Source organism: Zeus faber, assembly GCF_960531495.2.
Source record: "Zeus faber genome assembly, chromosome: 18".
Classification (NCBI taxonomy): Eukaryota; Metazoa; Chordata; class Actinopteri; order Zeiformes; family Zeidae; genus Zeus; species Zeus faber.
In genome coordinates, this window is record NC_137210.1 from 2,651,911 (window position 1) to 2,667,564 (window position 15,654).

At 42.5% G+C, this 15,654-nt stretch overlaps 1 protein-coding gene across 1 annotated transcript in view; it reads left to right on the plus strand.

Moving 5' to 3' along the window:
* LOC307244357 (polyprenol dehydrogenase-like) overlaps window positions 1–4,025 on the plus strand; it is a gene marked incomplete at its 3' end in the record, with an annotated part of 72,720 nt that extends 68,695 nt beyond the window's left edge. The window contains exon 8 of the mRNA XM_080019506.1: window positions 3,819–4,025. Coding sequence (XP_079875632.1) covers window positions 3,819–4,025 — 207 coding nt within the window. The remainder of the gene's footprint in view (window positions 1–3,818) is intronic.
* Window positions 4,026–15,654: the final 11,629 nt, after the last annotated feature.

Consider the following 15,654-nt stretch of genomic DNA (forward strand, 5'->3'; position numbering starts at 1 on the left):
GTACAAGGTCAGTGACTCCTTCATCCAACTGCGTCGGTACTGAGTAGCGACCATGGATGGAGATTAAATAGCGTGTAATTGCAAAAACAAAAAAAGGACAGGAGGTGTGTTATGTAGGCAACCACCAAGGTCTCACCTGTTATCCATAGGCGGGGACATTAGGCTATGTAAGGATCATTGCATTTGCATGTTGGGATTGTAATGCAAATGAATGGCAATTGTGATAGAACCAACCAGAGACCATGTATGAATTCATTCTCCACCTATGTACTAAACGGTCAAGGGCAAATGTAAATTGGCTATTGTATGTTTCAATAACCTGAGATTTTGTGTTGCAGTGCGTCTTGAGACACCCAGCATGTCTGCAATCTGCTGTACGGTGAAAGTAAAACATAATGAAACCTGGAGTTACTCTTGTGTGATGAAACAACGAGGCTGTCCAGCTCGTCCCCTAATTCGGGGGAGCATGACATCCTTGGGACACTGCAGTGGTAAAAATCATTAAGAAAAAAAGTTATTAGGAAGTTAACATAGGTTCTTCATGACAAGCCACCAGCGCTCAGTAACACTGATCAGACGAATGTGGTTGTATAATTCAGGTGGCATCCTGTGGGACAGACCTTACACAGATAGGCCTTTATTTATGTTGCAGAGTTGAGAAAGCTAGTTTGTCAATACAGGGATGGGCAGTATTTTTATAATTGTATTTGAAATACAAAATATTATTTTGTAATTTGTATTTGATGGACTTGATAAAAAGTTTGGAAATGCATGCTTAAAAAACGTTTCCCTGCAGATAGAGAGAGAGGAGCAGAGACTGAGAGAATGGCTGAAAAGAGGTTTGGGATTTGAGCTCATGTAAGCTTGCATGCTAAGAAATTTTCAGGTAACAAAAACAATCAAGAGTACAGCCCAGTGGCTTCATGTTTTGTAACCATTTCTTCAAACATTTTGAAAAGTATACTTCGGTGCCAGATTACTGACTAGATAACATCTTTTTTCAGTTTGTTAGCTAAAATATCTTTCTATTATTTATTTTATCTACAGTATATCTATTTTAGGAATTGATCTTGAAGTACTCGCCATCAAGTACAAACAGCTTGTTGGGCTTTCCACTGTATTTTCAGTTTTTTAACTTGAGAAGCGGAGAGGTGTGGTAACCAAATCTGTCCCATTTCATAAGATCATCTCTTCTCTCTCCACTATCACGTCATGGTAAAAACTAAATAAATCATATTACCTTTTAGTGTAATAATTATTATTGATATTCCAATATTATAATGGCTATGTGGTGCCAGTGAATAAATGCACTATGTCCAGATAAACAGCTATGTGTCCAGACTTTAGACTGGTATTATATAATTTATTTGAATAGTTTAATATTCTTGTGGAAACAAAGTGAAAGTGTATGATGATTTCATGCTCCCTTGGAAATGTATTTTTAAAATACAAATATACCATAGTTTATTTGATAAATTGCTAAATTTTGTAGTTTGATTTGATACATTTAGATTGTGTCGATTTTGAATGTTATAAAATAAATTTTTCATTAATTTTTTTTGCCCATCTCTGCGTCAATGTATGCCTAATACATGCATGAATAAATGCTTTGACTTTATCTATTGGACAAATTGAGGGAACTTAAGAGGCCATCGTTGCTCTTCCCCAACCTCCTGGCGAAGTTTACCGATGAGACCCAGCAACTGGTCAGCTCTGAGTCTATAAGCCTTCCTCTCTCCCACCGGAGACTTTATTATATTCATATTTTGTTTGCATCCTAAGTTATGGAAATAAACACAGCAAGCAAAACGACAGGTTAACGTTAAGTAAAGGACAAAAATTACACACAGGCTATAAGATTCAAACCAGCCACTTTATCTTATCCTAATTACCTACGGTCTTTAGAAAGACGGTGGTTTTTACAGGTCTAAAGCACAGCTTAGGTAGACAACATGACCTGCGAGCCATTGGATAACTACAACATAGAGTTAGCGATTACAACATCAGAACAGACTTAGCGATGTATCTTACCTTGCCAAAGCTGCTCCAATTGTTTCCTCATCGTCCGATACTACTGGTCTCGTACACTCCCTAAATGTGCGATTGCAACTTAAAATAATGTTCTGCAGTGCCATCACCAAGGTTTTTCTGCCTCTGAAACTTCACTGTCCTCGACTGAAAGTTTAAAATGGCTTCTTCCAAACCACAACACTGGCTTACGTTACTAGGTCTCATTTACATAATTTCCTTTACGGTATATGTAGGTGCCTGCAGGGGTGCTTGTAATGACGGCGTAGCATTTGCTTGGACGCCCACGTCATTAATATATGCACAACCTCAGTAATTTATGCACAATGTGCTCCCTTGCTCTCATGAATATGCATGTCTGCCTTGATTCAAGGTGCCCCATTGGCCACAACCCGAAAATGCACGTTAGTGCGTCGATTTTTGTCGTGTTTACGCGTAAAAAAATGACGCGTTAACATGACAAAAATATGTCAACATGTGATTTCTAAGGCATTATTTGCTCAATCGGCCATCCATAAAGAGTGGCACGACCTTGTTTAAGGGCCTCTCATCGCAAGCCATAACATTTATGTGTACGCTTAAAAGTGTGTGTGTGTGTGTGTGTGTGTGTGTGTGTGTGTGTGTGTGTGTGTGTGTGTGTGTGTGTGTGTGTGTGTGTGTGTGTGTGTGTGTCCACCTACTGTAATTTCCCAATGTATTCAGACCCTTGCGGTCATTGAGCTGAGAAACAATGCATCATCCAGGCCTTCATATTGATAATGATATCAGGCAAGGCCCTGGGAGGTGATATGAAGGACACACACACCCACATCTACATAGGTGCAAGGAAGAGGGCTCGGTAACACCACTGAACACCATTGAAGAAATAACACACATGGATTCATACTTCCCTTTAGGATGAACTCAATGAACAGGAAAAAAGGGTGAGGGGGGGTTTTCCTCTGGCCCCAACCCCCCAGAACAGAATACCTTGAAAGTAGCCCCCTTTGTACTGAAAGTGCTTGAAAAGTCATAGATGATGCCAGGTAAATGTACGTTTAATCCAGCATTGTTGGAAATAGACACAATGTTAGATGAAAATGATATTAATAGTAATATTATTATTAATATTGCAAAGAATGATAATTAATAGATGTACTAATAGAAATAATAGACAATTAAACTAAGGTTATTAGGATATTCTATTTTAATTAATAAAGATCACAGTGAAAATGAATTTTGTTTTATGTGAAGTCCTTGAAAATGAAAAAAGATTGTGCATTAAGTCCTTGAATTGAATTCTATAAATGTCTGAATGAACCCTGTTGAAATCTGTAAAAGTCAACTTTGACAAAAGAGTTCTAAAGAAGAGACACACACACAACTTCTCAAGCTTATCATCCATGCGGCTTAAGGCTCTGGTGTCTCCAAACATCTACTTGTGTACATTAACTCTCTGAGAGAGAGAGACACACACACACACACACACACACACACACACACACACGCATACATACTCAATGGCTAAAAAAGTTCACTGTTGATGCTCGACAGGATACGATTCCCTCTTTCGCTTTCTGAGCCCCGCTTCTGGTCTCACAGCTGACATTGATGTCATTGTACACATGTAAACACACAGTCATGTGTATTGCCCCTGGTGTACAGCAACATAAGTTCTCCACTGGACTTAAAGACACACACACACACACACAGATCCGCAGACTCGTAGACCTTCTGTGCAGTCGCAATTTATTGTTCAACTTGTCAACGCCTTTAGTTCTGATATTCTCTCTCTCTCCCCACCCCTCCAGACCCCTGCAGAGGGTGCGGCCACCGTGCTGTACACAGCCCTCTCTCCCGCTCTGGAGGGTGAGGCGGGCGGAGGGGGCCACTGGGTCTCTGGGCGAAGGGCAATGATGTCACCACCGGTCTCTGACCCTCAATTGCAGCGGAGCCTGTGGGAAGCCAGTCGCAGATTGCTGGGCCTAGTGGAGGACCGGGACCGGGACCAGACCTAAGAAACCGTACAAAACAATACGAAATGGAGATTCCGTCAAATCCTGGACGAACCAGAGTGTGGATTCCAACCCCTGTTCCTGCCCCCACCCCCACCCCCCGTGATGTCAGTCCCATGCCTCAGTCATAGTGATGGCCTGAAGTGCAAGTTTAGCCCCTGATACATCACTGATCCTTCCCCCAACTGACACCTCGACGGTGTCACACCGCACTCGGGGTCAATTTCCAGGATTTTTTTTTTCTCCACCTTCCCTTCGCCTTCTCACTGTAACTGAACTGTTTGCCGTTGGGATCCCACGCCCCCACAACCGAAACGAAAGGGAGGTTGAGGACAGGTGGGGGTGGGGAAATGACTCTCACCAACAGCCACTTCATTCTGTCACCGTCTCTGTGCTCATTCCTAATCCCTCACCTTTATTTGTCCTGCGTGTGTGTGCATGTGTGTGTATGTGTTTTAACACTCGTGAATTAGGGATCAATTTACGGTGCCGGGTTTAATTTGTGTTTTCGAATAGCACAACAATGGCCGACGCTGATTGTCAGCCTGCGTAGCAGCGGGAGGGGAAGCAGGAAGAGGGAAGAGCCCTTTTTGTCTTTGTTCTGTTTTCTTTTTTTTTGTTTCTTTTTTGTTTTTTTTTTCATCCAAGCGCCGATTGGCTTCGGTGTCGCCCTCGCCTTTGACGCTTCCTTGCTTGGCGCCATTTCTGGCGCATTGTGGGGGAGTGAGATTTCCCAGCGGTAAGGCTTCCAACTCCATCTGCTCTCTCTCTCTCTCTCTCTCTCTCTCTCTCTCTCTCTCTCTCTCTCTCTCTCTTGCACTCGCTCTCTCTTTCCACCACAAGCACACACACACAGCAAGCAAACGTGGGGCATCCAGGCTCAGGCTTATCTAGGGCCAGCACACGCACGTAAAACTCTCAAAATAAATACAATAAAAGTGCCCGCGCGCACTGCACCAATACACAATCTCCACTGTGATAAACCATTTTTGCTGTGAAAAAAATCCCATTTAACTAAAATGAGGTTTGGGGGAGGGCATACAAACAAACTGACAAAAAAAACCTCCCTTTTTCAGAAACTCATTGCCGTCAATGTGGTGTTCGTTTTGACAGCCGACCGCTAGTGTCCGGCTGTGCTATAATAATTTCCGAATTCAGAGCAATAGTATCACTGTGGTTGCTTATCAGGTACAGTAGGGGAGCACAGGAGGCAAAGTTATACAGTGAATAATACAATTTTGAATCTGTGTGTGTAGGTGTATAAAGGAAGAGGTTTCAGTCTGGAGGCTATTCCAAAAGTGATGTAGAGTTAGTTAGTTAACGCTCGGTTAAGTTGACCATTTGCCTCTTAGACGTTCCTTACTTTGATAGAAGTCCACGTACGTACCAAAGTCTTTTCCGTTCCGGGGATGGACAAAACAATTTTGGACTATAATGTGAAGTGGATCGAAACTCCAAAAATGACTCTGTAGGACAACGTAGGCTCCCGTATATATCGACCAAAATACTTTTCCTTCGGGGTGTGTGGTTGTTGACTGTAAACAAAACTAGACCGCAAAACTAGAGGCTACTTGAAAATTAAATATTCCCTTTTATAGATAATTGACATTGTACTGAGGAGTCGATCTGCGATGAAACGGGAAGTGATGGAAGTCAATAGAAAATTGGGAAATTATTCCTATATTCTCCATATTCTCCACACAGCCACATACTGTAATCTAATAAGGGAGTTTTTAGCATATGGACTTATATTGATGTGAAGTACGGTCACAGACAGTTAAATGTCATTTTTGACGTCGGACAAGTTAGCCTTTTGTGAAAGAGCGTGTGAATTATCATTGAGTGTGTAGTTAAAGCCTGCCCCAGGCCCTCCATGTAGGGCATCGGATTGAACACAGTGGCTCAAAAAACCCCACTGCTCAAAAAAATTTAAATGATGCAAACGACTGGTGAGACTCAAAGGGGCCATCCTCCACCGGGACTGCATTTATGTTAAATGCGCGGGTCCCAAATCGTAGGTGTCTATTGTGCGCAGGGAGAAAGAGAACCTTAGAATTCTGGAAGAGGTGTGTTGATGAAGTCGAGGGGGGTGAGCCAGGGCGCTTACCTCGAAGGTCAATGTGGTGAAGAGAAACGACGTGCGACATTCCTCTTCTCCTTTTTTTTTTTTTTTTTTCTTTTTTCTCCTTCTTGTCTGACCTTCTCTATTGAATTGTGGAAAATATGAGTGTAAATATTAAGTCCCCTGAGGAAATTAAGCAACATGCAACAAATAAATTTTTATTTATTTGTTTGTTTGTTGCTATTGAAATACACACCTTAATGCTTTTGCCGTGCCTAAGTGTCCCCCCCCCCCCCCCCCAACCTCTCCTGTTTGTAAGTGAATTCCCATGCGTAGGCCTATTGTAGAGGTGAACTTGTAGAAACTGTGGTACTGTCTTGTCCTGTGCATTGCTGTCACTTTTCCCTCTCTTTTTGGAGCGACGGGGGTGGATGTACTGTAAGGCAAGCACGCCCATGTATTTGTTTGTGTGTGTGTGTGTGTGTGTGTGTGTGTGTGTGTGTGTGTGTGTGTGTGTGTGTGTGTGAAAGAGATTATGATAGTGTGCGCACATGTGTGTCGCAGGTGAGTTTATGTCCATGTTTTTTGTCAGACGGTTGTGACATTCCAGCAGCCAACACCTTTTCTATTATCCAAAGCCTCTCAATAAACATATCATTGTGCCACTTCCTGTCTCGGCCCCTTTTTGCTTTGGATGAACGTGTGAAAAAAGGACATTTATAGAATAATTATTATCTCTATTATATGAATATAATATGTTCTTATGTATCTTATTATTCCTTAAATTCATTATATTCTTTGGGTTTCTAATGAATCATACATTATTCCCAAAGTGGTACTTTATCTATTTATAAAGATAGCTGTTTTGGTGGCAGGAGGGGGACCTACACAACATGTTGTGGCTGAATTACATTGATCATCTCGTTCCAATGGCACCTGTCAAGGGGTGGGATACATTAGGCAGCAAGTGAACAGTCAGTTCTTGTGTTCATGTGTGGGAAGCAGGAAAAATGGCCAAGCGTAAGGATCTGAGCGACTTTGACAAGGGCCAAATTGTGATGGCTAGATGACTGGGTCAGAGCATCTCCAAAACGGCAGGTCTTGTGGGGTGTTCCTGGTATGCAGTGGTTAGTACCTACCAAAAGTGGTCCAAGGAAGGACAACAGGTGAACCGGCGACAGGGCCATGGGCGCCTATGGCTCATCGATGCGCGTGGGGAGTGAAGTTGAGCCCATCTGGTCCGATCCTACAGCAGAGCTACTGTTGCACAAATTGCCAAAATAGTAAATGCTGACTATAAAAGAAAGGTGTCAGAACACACTGTGCATCGCAGCTCGCTGCGTGTGGAGCTGCGTAGCCGCAGACCGTTCAGAGTGCGCATGCTGACCCCTGTCCACCGCCGAAGGCACCTACAATGTTCAGCGCCTCATAATTGCCCCGTTACAGCGAGCTCACTTGTAAAAACCCTTGGAAGATGCGGACGGCCAGGAGAGGCAAGTATGGGGAGATGGGTGGTGGCTAAGAAACCTTGAGCAGGGGGCCAGGGAAGGACTTCTACTCCCACTGCAATGGATGCCAATGGGGCAAAGGTACAGCCCAGCAGCCATTACTTTTTTGGATGAAATTAGATCCACACGCTCATCTCTTGCGGCAAAATGCCCTATAGTGGATAGAAGGTAGGTTTCTCTAATGAAACTCAACAAGGTTGATGGTCGCTTCTGTGAAACGTCGTGGTGCACCCGGTATCGACTGGAAACTTGGACAGAGCCCTTCATCAAAGGAGGAGGAGAGGAGCTGTTTAATATGCTGAAGGAAGTCCTTCTCAGGTTTCTTAGATGGAGGGGGTGGGGGCTGCGGTGTCCAGAAATGCCCAGAGAGATGTATGCCCTTGGAAACTGTTTGAGGGCAGGTGAGGAGCACGACGGTGTGAATGATCAAGCAGTGTTGTGACACAGAATAACGAAACACAGGAATTCTGAGTTGTGCTGCATATCATTCACCCTCGAAAGAAAGTGAATTCTGGAACTTCCAGTGTATTCCGGTGTGTACACGCAACACAGACGATGTGGTAGATTATCACTTTAATACAACGTCAATTTCAAATCAGCCTATTGAAGCAACAAACTGATAGCAATGTTTTATCTGTGTCGATTATGTTTTAATGTTTATATGTGATAACAAAATAATTCTCAATGGAAAATGTTTTAATTACGACCATTATTAACGAAATTCATTACACCCGACTCAGTTTTAAGACCATAAACTCTTGACTCCATGTGCCTATAACCGTTTTGTATTTCTAGATGATGTCCATAGGTGTTGGTAATGTACAGAATTAGCACAGGAAAGGAAAGATTTTGAAAGGAAGAGCTGACAAAAATGAAAGTAAGTTGCCGGACGGTAGTTTATCCCCGTTTGGCTTGTGGTTTCAAACCACTGTCCTTTTCGATCACAAGCCCTTCACTCTTCAACCGTTCATCACTAATTCATTTTCTCTGTATGGGAAGGCTGATCTAAAGAGCAGATGTCCGACCAGATGTTTCTTAAAGATGTCTGGCAGATGTTGCAGAATGGAACTGAATGACCTTTAACCAATGACAGTTCAACACATCTCAGTCGTGGGCGGCATGAAGCGCTTTGTCTGTCTTGCAATAGCTTCAAAGAAACAAACCTAAATGAGACACACATTTATCACAAGTGTGGCTTTAAATCGACATAAAACAAATACCATTGAAGAAATTCTATCATGCACCTTTGTCAGCTTCCTGTTGGACCGGTAATGTCAATTTGTATTGAGATTAAAAGATCATCGCATGTGGCATTGCCTTTTGAAACACTATCAACAAAGCTGCCTGGAAGGGAAGGGGCCAGATCGTCCTTTTAACGTAGTCGTTTTTATGTAGCGCCACCAGATGGGGCACGAGCTACTATAAGCCTGATTGTCAAAATTAACCTATGAAGGTGCGCAATGTATTGCTTCTTGGGTTTCCCCCAAGGTATTGCCCCAGTTTCACAAGCGCTAGGCTAGTTGATTCCCTCCGCAGCCTTGCATTGAGCTAGCCCAGTTAGCATGCAGCCCATCACCATCTCCATCCTGGACACACAGGGATTACCATTGACCTTCTCATCTGAATCTGGGTAGGATAGACAAGGTGCTTCCCAAAAACCCCCAGAGAATCCCTTAAAACCAACACATGCTGAATAGCTTTACTATTGACAGTGACTCATATCGAAGGAATGCTGTGTTGGAAGGTCTTCTGTTTGCATTTTTCATCAGCAGTATAGAATTTTTGAGATTTTTGGATTGGCAAACTGCCACCAAAATAAGTAAAAACTGTTCCAACAAACCGGCTCTGCAGTCCAAACGGGGGCTAGGACCAGCCTGCCGGTGGCTTTTTTAGCTATCCACTAGCACTAAATGTGAGATTAGGACAGCCATTAATCTCCAAGGCGGAACAGGCTGATGGGACAGCCCTGACAGCCCCGGGCTAAGTGATACATGGACCTTGTCAGGGTCCCTGGTGGATGGATGGATGGACCAGAGGACACACGCACACACACACACACACACACACACACACACACACACACGCACACGCACGCACACGCACACGCACACTGTTCAGGTTCACCTCACCTGCCTTCCAAGGGTGTATGCGTATCTTTATGGCAGTGAAGTTTTGAGTGTGTGTGTGTGTGAAAACTAGTGAGAGAGGGACCCATTTGTCCGCTCTCCCAGTATCTCTCATTCACACAGACGACCCGGAGTCCTTTATCTTGGTTTAATATACACAATCATAGGAGTCGTGCAAAGTATTTTTATTAAATATAATATAATAATAATAATAATAATAATAATAATATAATAATAAACATAATTTTTTTTATTTTAAAAAACAGTCAATGACAACAAAGCCCAAAGTGGTTGTGTGTCGTCGCAGACCGCAGTAGCTAGATGTGCTTCTGTTCATTTATGAGTTAATAGGGTTTAATTGTCCATTGGCGCATCGCTGTGCGCATCCATTCCCTACCAGTGAACAAATGCTGTTTAAAACCAATTATTGGGCCGGAGAATTGGAAGCAGCACAGGCTCCCCGCTCCGGAATTGCAAATCGGATTAACCGTTGCAAATAATATTTGGTGGCTTACAGCGGTGTGTTAGGAATAGCTTCTAAACGCCATAATATTCATGGTAATATTGAGGGAAATCTTATGAATGCGTCGGACGGGTGGGCATGCTGTGGCATATCGCCCGCTCTTTGTATGTGTTTGTGTGCGCTGTCTCTCCACCTTACAAACACAGGCGGGATTTATTGCACAAAATTGGGTAAGGAGGTGAAGACAAGACCAAGTCAGCACAAAGCACAAAGGAATAGAGACGGGGATGCGATAAAATAGAAGGATATATATATATATATATATATATATATATATATATATATATAGAGAGAGAGAGAGAGAGAGAGAGAGAGAGAGAGCAAGCGAGCGAGAGAGAGAGAGAGAGGCTCAACCATTTCAGAGCATGAGGTAACATCTCGAAAAACCCTCCAACAGTGGACACCTTCTCCACCCAAGCAAGACACATACATACAGTGGCGACGCTTCCTGTAGGCGATATAGGCGGCAGTTGAGGGCGCCATCTCGAGGGGGTCGCCAAAATGGCAGCCAGAAAAAATAAATCATCAGTGAGTGATGATCACAGGCTGGATTCAAAGCCGGGTCACTGTAAGCGTATTGCCTATATGGCACACGCAATTACCTGTCACTACCACTCCATCGGTACCTCTCCGACGTTAGCGACGGTGCCTATGGTACCAACCCAGGTGCAACTGACGCCAAAAAGGGCCAAAATTAGCGGGTCGACCCGGGTGTCCTGTTCACATCAGAGCCGATCAGAGGTGGAACCCAGTAAAAGCTGTCGATGGCAGGACTGAAACCCAGGTTTTTGGTACAATGGGAAAAGGAGCATTTGTTTTTCTTCCTAAATTGGTCATCTCTTCATGACGATGCAAAATGATCTTTTAAATCTCCTGTTGCCTTTGGCACGATCTGGGCCCTTGTTTAACTACTGAGTTAGTGATTGTTGCAAAGTTAAGAAAATTGCCCCATTGCCCAAGTAGTGCTTCTTTATATGCTGTGGGTGTGTTAAAATCAGATTAAACCTTTAGCAAAAGGTATGTTTGAGAAGAGGGCAGCAGGGTGCATTAAGCCACTGGCACTGTGTACAGAATATCTTTTTTATGAGGAGAGAAAAGGCAAAAAGAGGAGAGGGAGATATGGAGAATGCATGAGGGCAAAAACAAACACAAAAAACAGCAGCAGAGAAAAGGTATAAATAACAACAATTTATAAAAGAAAAAGAAAGGTAATGCCTCAGACACATAAGAAAAAATAAGCTGTCACTCTCTAAATATGATTTATTTATCTGTGGGACAATGGGGGATGAACCGGGAAGTCTAATCATTAAATCAAGCCCAGTGCAACAAGGAGGCCTATTTTTTTCTTGTCTATGACCACACACACACACACACACACACACACACACACACACACACACACACACACACACACACACACACACACACACACACACACACACACACACATAGAAAGGCAAGGCAACTTTATTTATGTAGCACATTTCATACAGAAGGCAGACTCGTGCTTCACATAAAAAAATAAAAAAATAAAAAAACATGTTATACAAAAAAAAGGATTTTAAAAGAATGCATAGAAACACATTAAAATTTTGAAATGTGAATAATAATAATAAAATATAAAAGAACAAAAGAGTAATAAAATGAAATGTAGTGCAAGGTTTCCAGAGTGCAAGGTTTGCAGTTTAGCAGAAAGCAAGGGTGAACATAAACATTTTTAATCTGGATTTAAAAGTAGTCAGTGTTGGAGCAAGTCAGAAATCTTCTTGAAGTTTATTCCAGCTATTTGTTGCATAGCAGCTAAATGCTGCTTCTCCATGTTCTGTTTTTACTCTGGGGACAGTCAACAGACCAGTCGCAGATGACCTGAGGGGTCAAGCGGGTTTCATATTGCGAAAGCATTGCAGCGATATAATTTGGCCCTAAACGATTTAATGATTTATAGGTGAGCAGCAGTATTTTGAAATCAATTCTCTGACACACCGGGAGCCAATGCAGGGATTTGAGAATTGGCGTAATGTGTTCACATTTTCTGGTCTTTGTTAAAACTCGAGCAGCAGCATTCTGAACAAACTGTAGCTGCCTAAGAGCCTTTTTAGCAAGACCTGAAAAGAGACCATTTCAATAGTCTAACCCTACTAGTAATAAAGGCATGAACAAAGGCATTTTCTAAGTCTTGTTTAGACATGAGTCTTCTAAGTCTTGCTATGTTTTTAAGGTGATAGTAGGCCGATTTTGTTACCAACTTAATGTGGCTGTTGAAATTTAGATCAGAATTCATAATAACAGAAAGATTTCTGGTTTGGTTTGTGGTTTTCAAAGACAGGGAGTCAAGGTGTGAGCTAGCTTTTAGCCTTTCTTCTTTGGCACCCAAAATAATTATCTCACTTTTGTCCTTATTTAGTTGAAGGAAATTCTGGCACATCCAGTCATTGACTTGCTCAATGCAATGACATAGCAGATCTATAGGACGATAGTCATTTGGTGATGGAGCTATATAGATTTGAGTGTCGTCCGCAAAACTATGGTGAGCAATATTGTTATTTTGCATAGTTTGGCCTCGCGGGACCATGTAGAGGTTGACCAGAGACGGCCCTAGGATTTAACCTTGGGAGACTCCACACGTCACGTTAGTTAGCTCTGATACATAGTTAGCAATGGAAACAAAGTAGTTCCTGTCTTGTAGATATGACTCAAACCCATTTAAGACTGTGCCGGAAAGCCCAACCCAATTTTCCAACCTGTCCAAAAGTATTGAGTGTTCAACAGTGTCGAAAGCAGCACTGAGATCCAATAATACCTGTACTGAAATTTTGCCGGGGTCAGTGCTAAGAAGAATATCACTTACAACTTTAATAAGAGCGGTTTTGGTGCTGTGAAGGGGTCGAAAATACCGATTGAAAGTTGTCATAGCAACCAGTTTAGGCTAAGAAATAGTTAAGTTGCTGGAGGACAACTTTCTCGAGGATTTTACTTATGAAGGGTAGATTTGATATCGGTCTGTAGTTGTTAATGATTGAAGCATCTATGTGCCGCTTTTTTAAAAGAGGTTTGATAACTGCAGTTTTCAAGGCCTTTGGAAAAATTGCTTTATTGGAGAGAGCTGTTAACTATTTGCAGTATGTCTATTGCCAGGCAGTCAAAAATGTGCTTAAAGAAACTGGTAGGTTGAGCATCGAGGCAGCAGGTGGATGGCTTAAGTTGTCTCACCGTTTCCTCGAGAGTTTTGTAACTTCTGGCATTAAACCCTGTCATCCTTGCCTCATTACTTTTATATAAACATGGTGGTGATCCAACATTTTTGTTTGACATGGAAGTATTGATGGCTTGTCTAATGCATTCAATTTATCAGTAAAAAAGGACGCAAACTCATTGTATTTATGGGTGGAAAGAAGTTCAGGGGGTGTTTGTGTCGGGGGATTGGTCAGCCTATCAAAGGTTGCAAATAGGGTTTGTGCGTTATTAATGTTACTTTTAATGATATTGGAGAGAAACGATTCTTCGGCACTTGGCACAAGTCTAAATTGTAGGCATGGAGGCTCTCTTTATAGGCATCATGATAAATACAAAGTTTTGTTTTGCGCCATTTGCGTTCGGCTTTACGGCCTTCTCTTTTCTGGACCTTTACAGAGCCAGCATTTCTCCATGGTGCCTTTTGCTTACCAGAAAATGTTTTAACCTTAGAAGGAGCAATGACATCCATGACATTCACAATCTTACCATTAAAGTTATCTACAAGATCATTAGCAGAACTTGAGGTGAGAGATGATAACATAGAGATGGCGTTTTTAAAGAGTGCACTAGTTTTCTCATTCATATACCATTTTTTAACAGTATTTGAGTTGATATGGATGTCAGGAATAAAGGACATATTAAAGAAAACACAATAATAGTTGGATAGGGAAGGATCAATCACAGAAACATTTGAAATATTGAGATCCTTTGATAAACAAGTCCAAGGTGTGCCCCCGACTATGGGTGGGCCCTTTCACATGCTGAGACAGTTCAAATGTATCCAGAATACCAAAGAGTTCTTTAGCACCATTGTCATTAGAATCATCAATATGAATATTAAAGTCACCGGTTTTAACTAGACAGTCAAAGTCAGTACAAATAGACAATAGTTCTTTAAAGTCATCAAAGAAGTTGGGAAAATGTGTGTATACATGCACTGGCAACAATCTCTAGGGTGTAATGCCTCCTCACCCCACCCACTCCTCTCCAGTGGAAGGAAAGAGTGAGAGAAAGTCACACACAACGCAAAGAGAGCGAGATGAAAGCTGAGATAAACAAGAGAGAGAGAGAGAGAGAGAGAGAGAGAGAGAGAGAGAGCGAGAGAAGTGGGTGACATGAAGAAGAGCGTGCGTCACATCTGCAGTGGAGGGGAACTGCCTGACAGCCATCACGACTTCTATTTCTTCTCGGGGAAGAAATAAAAGACTTTGCTTATGCTGTGTCCACAATGGCATACTACGTATACCTATTACAAAGCACATGCTCATAATATTGTCCAGCGTGCAATGGTGATGCATGACTCACCAACAATTTGGTCATGACTTGTGAGTCACTGAGGCAAAAGAGTCGTTCGCTAACTCTGTTACTGCAGCTGACCGTCTGAACTGAGACTAAAATTCCGAACGAAAAGTGGCAAGTGACGCATGCGCCCCGAGCAGAGGCAATCACAACCGAATTGCTGCTCAAACGAAATCCTTGAGTTGCAAGTCACACATGCGCCTTAGCTTAAAGAGCCATGAGTGACGACTCCCGGCTCTCGTTCGCAGTCGGGAGTCACACACGCCCCTCCTCAATCGGATTGCGAACGAGACCCATGAGTCGTGAGTGAAGTATGCACAAATGACACCAACTGAATCAAATGAACCAAGATTCTGAAAATGTATTACTTTTAGTCTTTTTACTGAGTAACTCGTAAAGAGCCCAATCTTCAAAAAGCATCAAACTTTTCATCACTAGGATTAATATGTGAGGGGAAAGTAGCGATGGCTGGAAGTGGTGCAGCTATATACAATATAGCGTCATATAGCTGTACCACTTCCTTTCAGCACTGCAAAGAAACTTTTACCTGTGTCTTGCCTTCACAATGCATTCTGGGATACGCCCTCCAGCGTAGTGTGGAGCGTTTAGCTTACGACAATTATTTCATCTGATTTATTTCCTCCTGGTTTTCACATGCTCAGCGGTTAATGCTGTTGCCTCACAGCAAGAAGCTTCTGGGATTTAATCCGACTACGGCCTTTCAGTGTGGAGTCTGAGTGGAGTGCATGTTCTTCCCATGTTTACGTGGGTTTCCTTTGGGCCGGTTTCCCCCACCCAAAAAGGCGTCAAGGAGTGTGTTAAGGTTGGACATTCAGGCCGATGCCCCTGAGCAAGGCATCGTCAAGATCTGGAGTTGGTC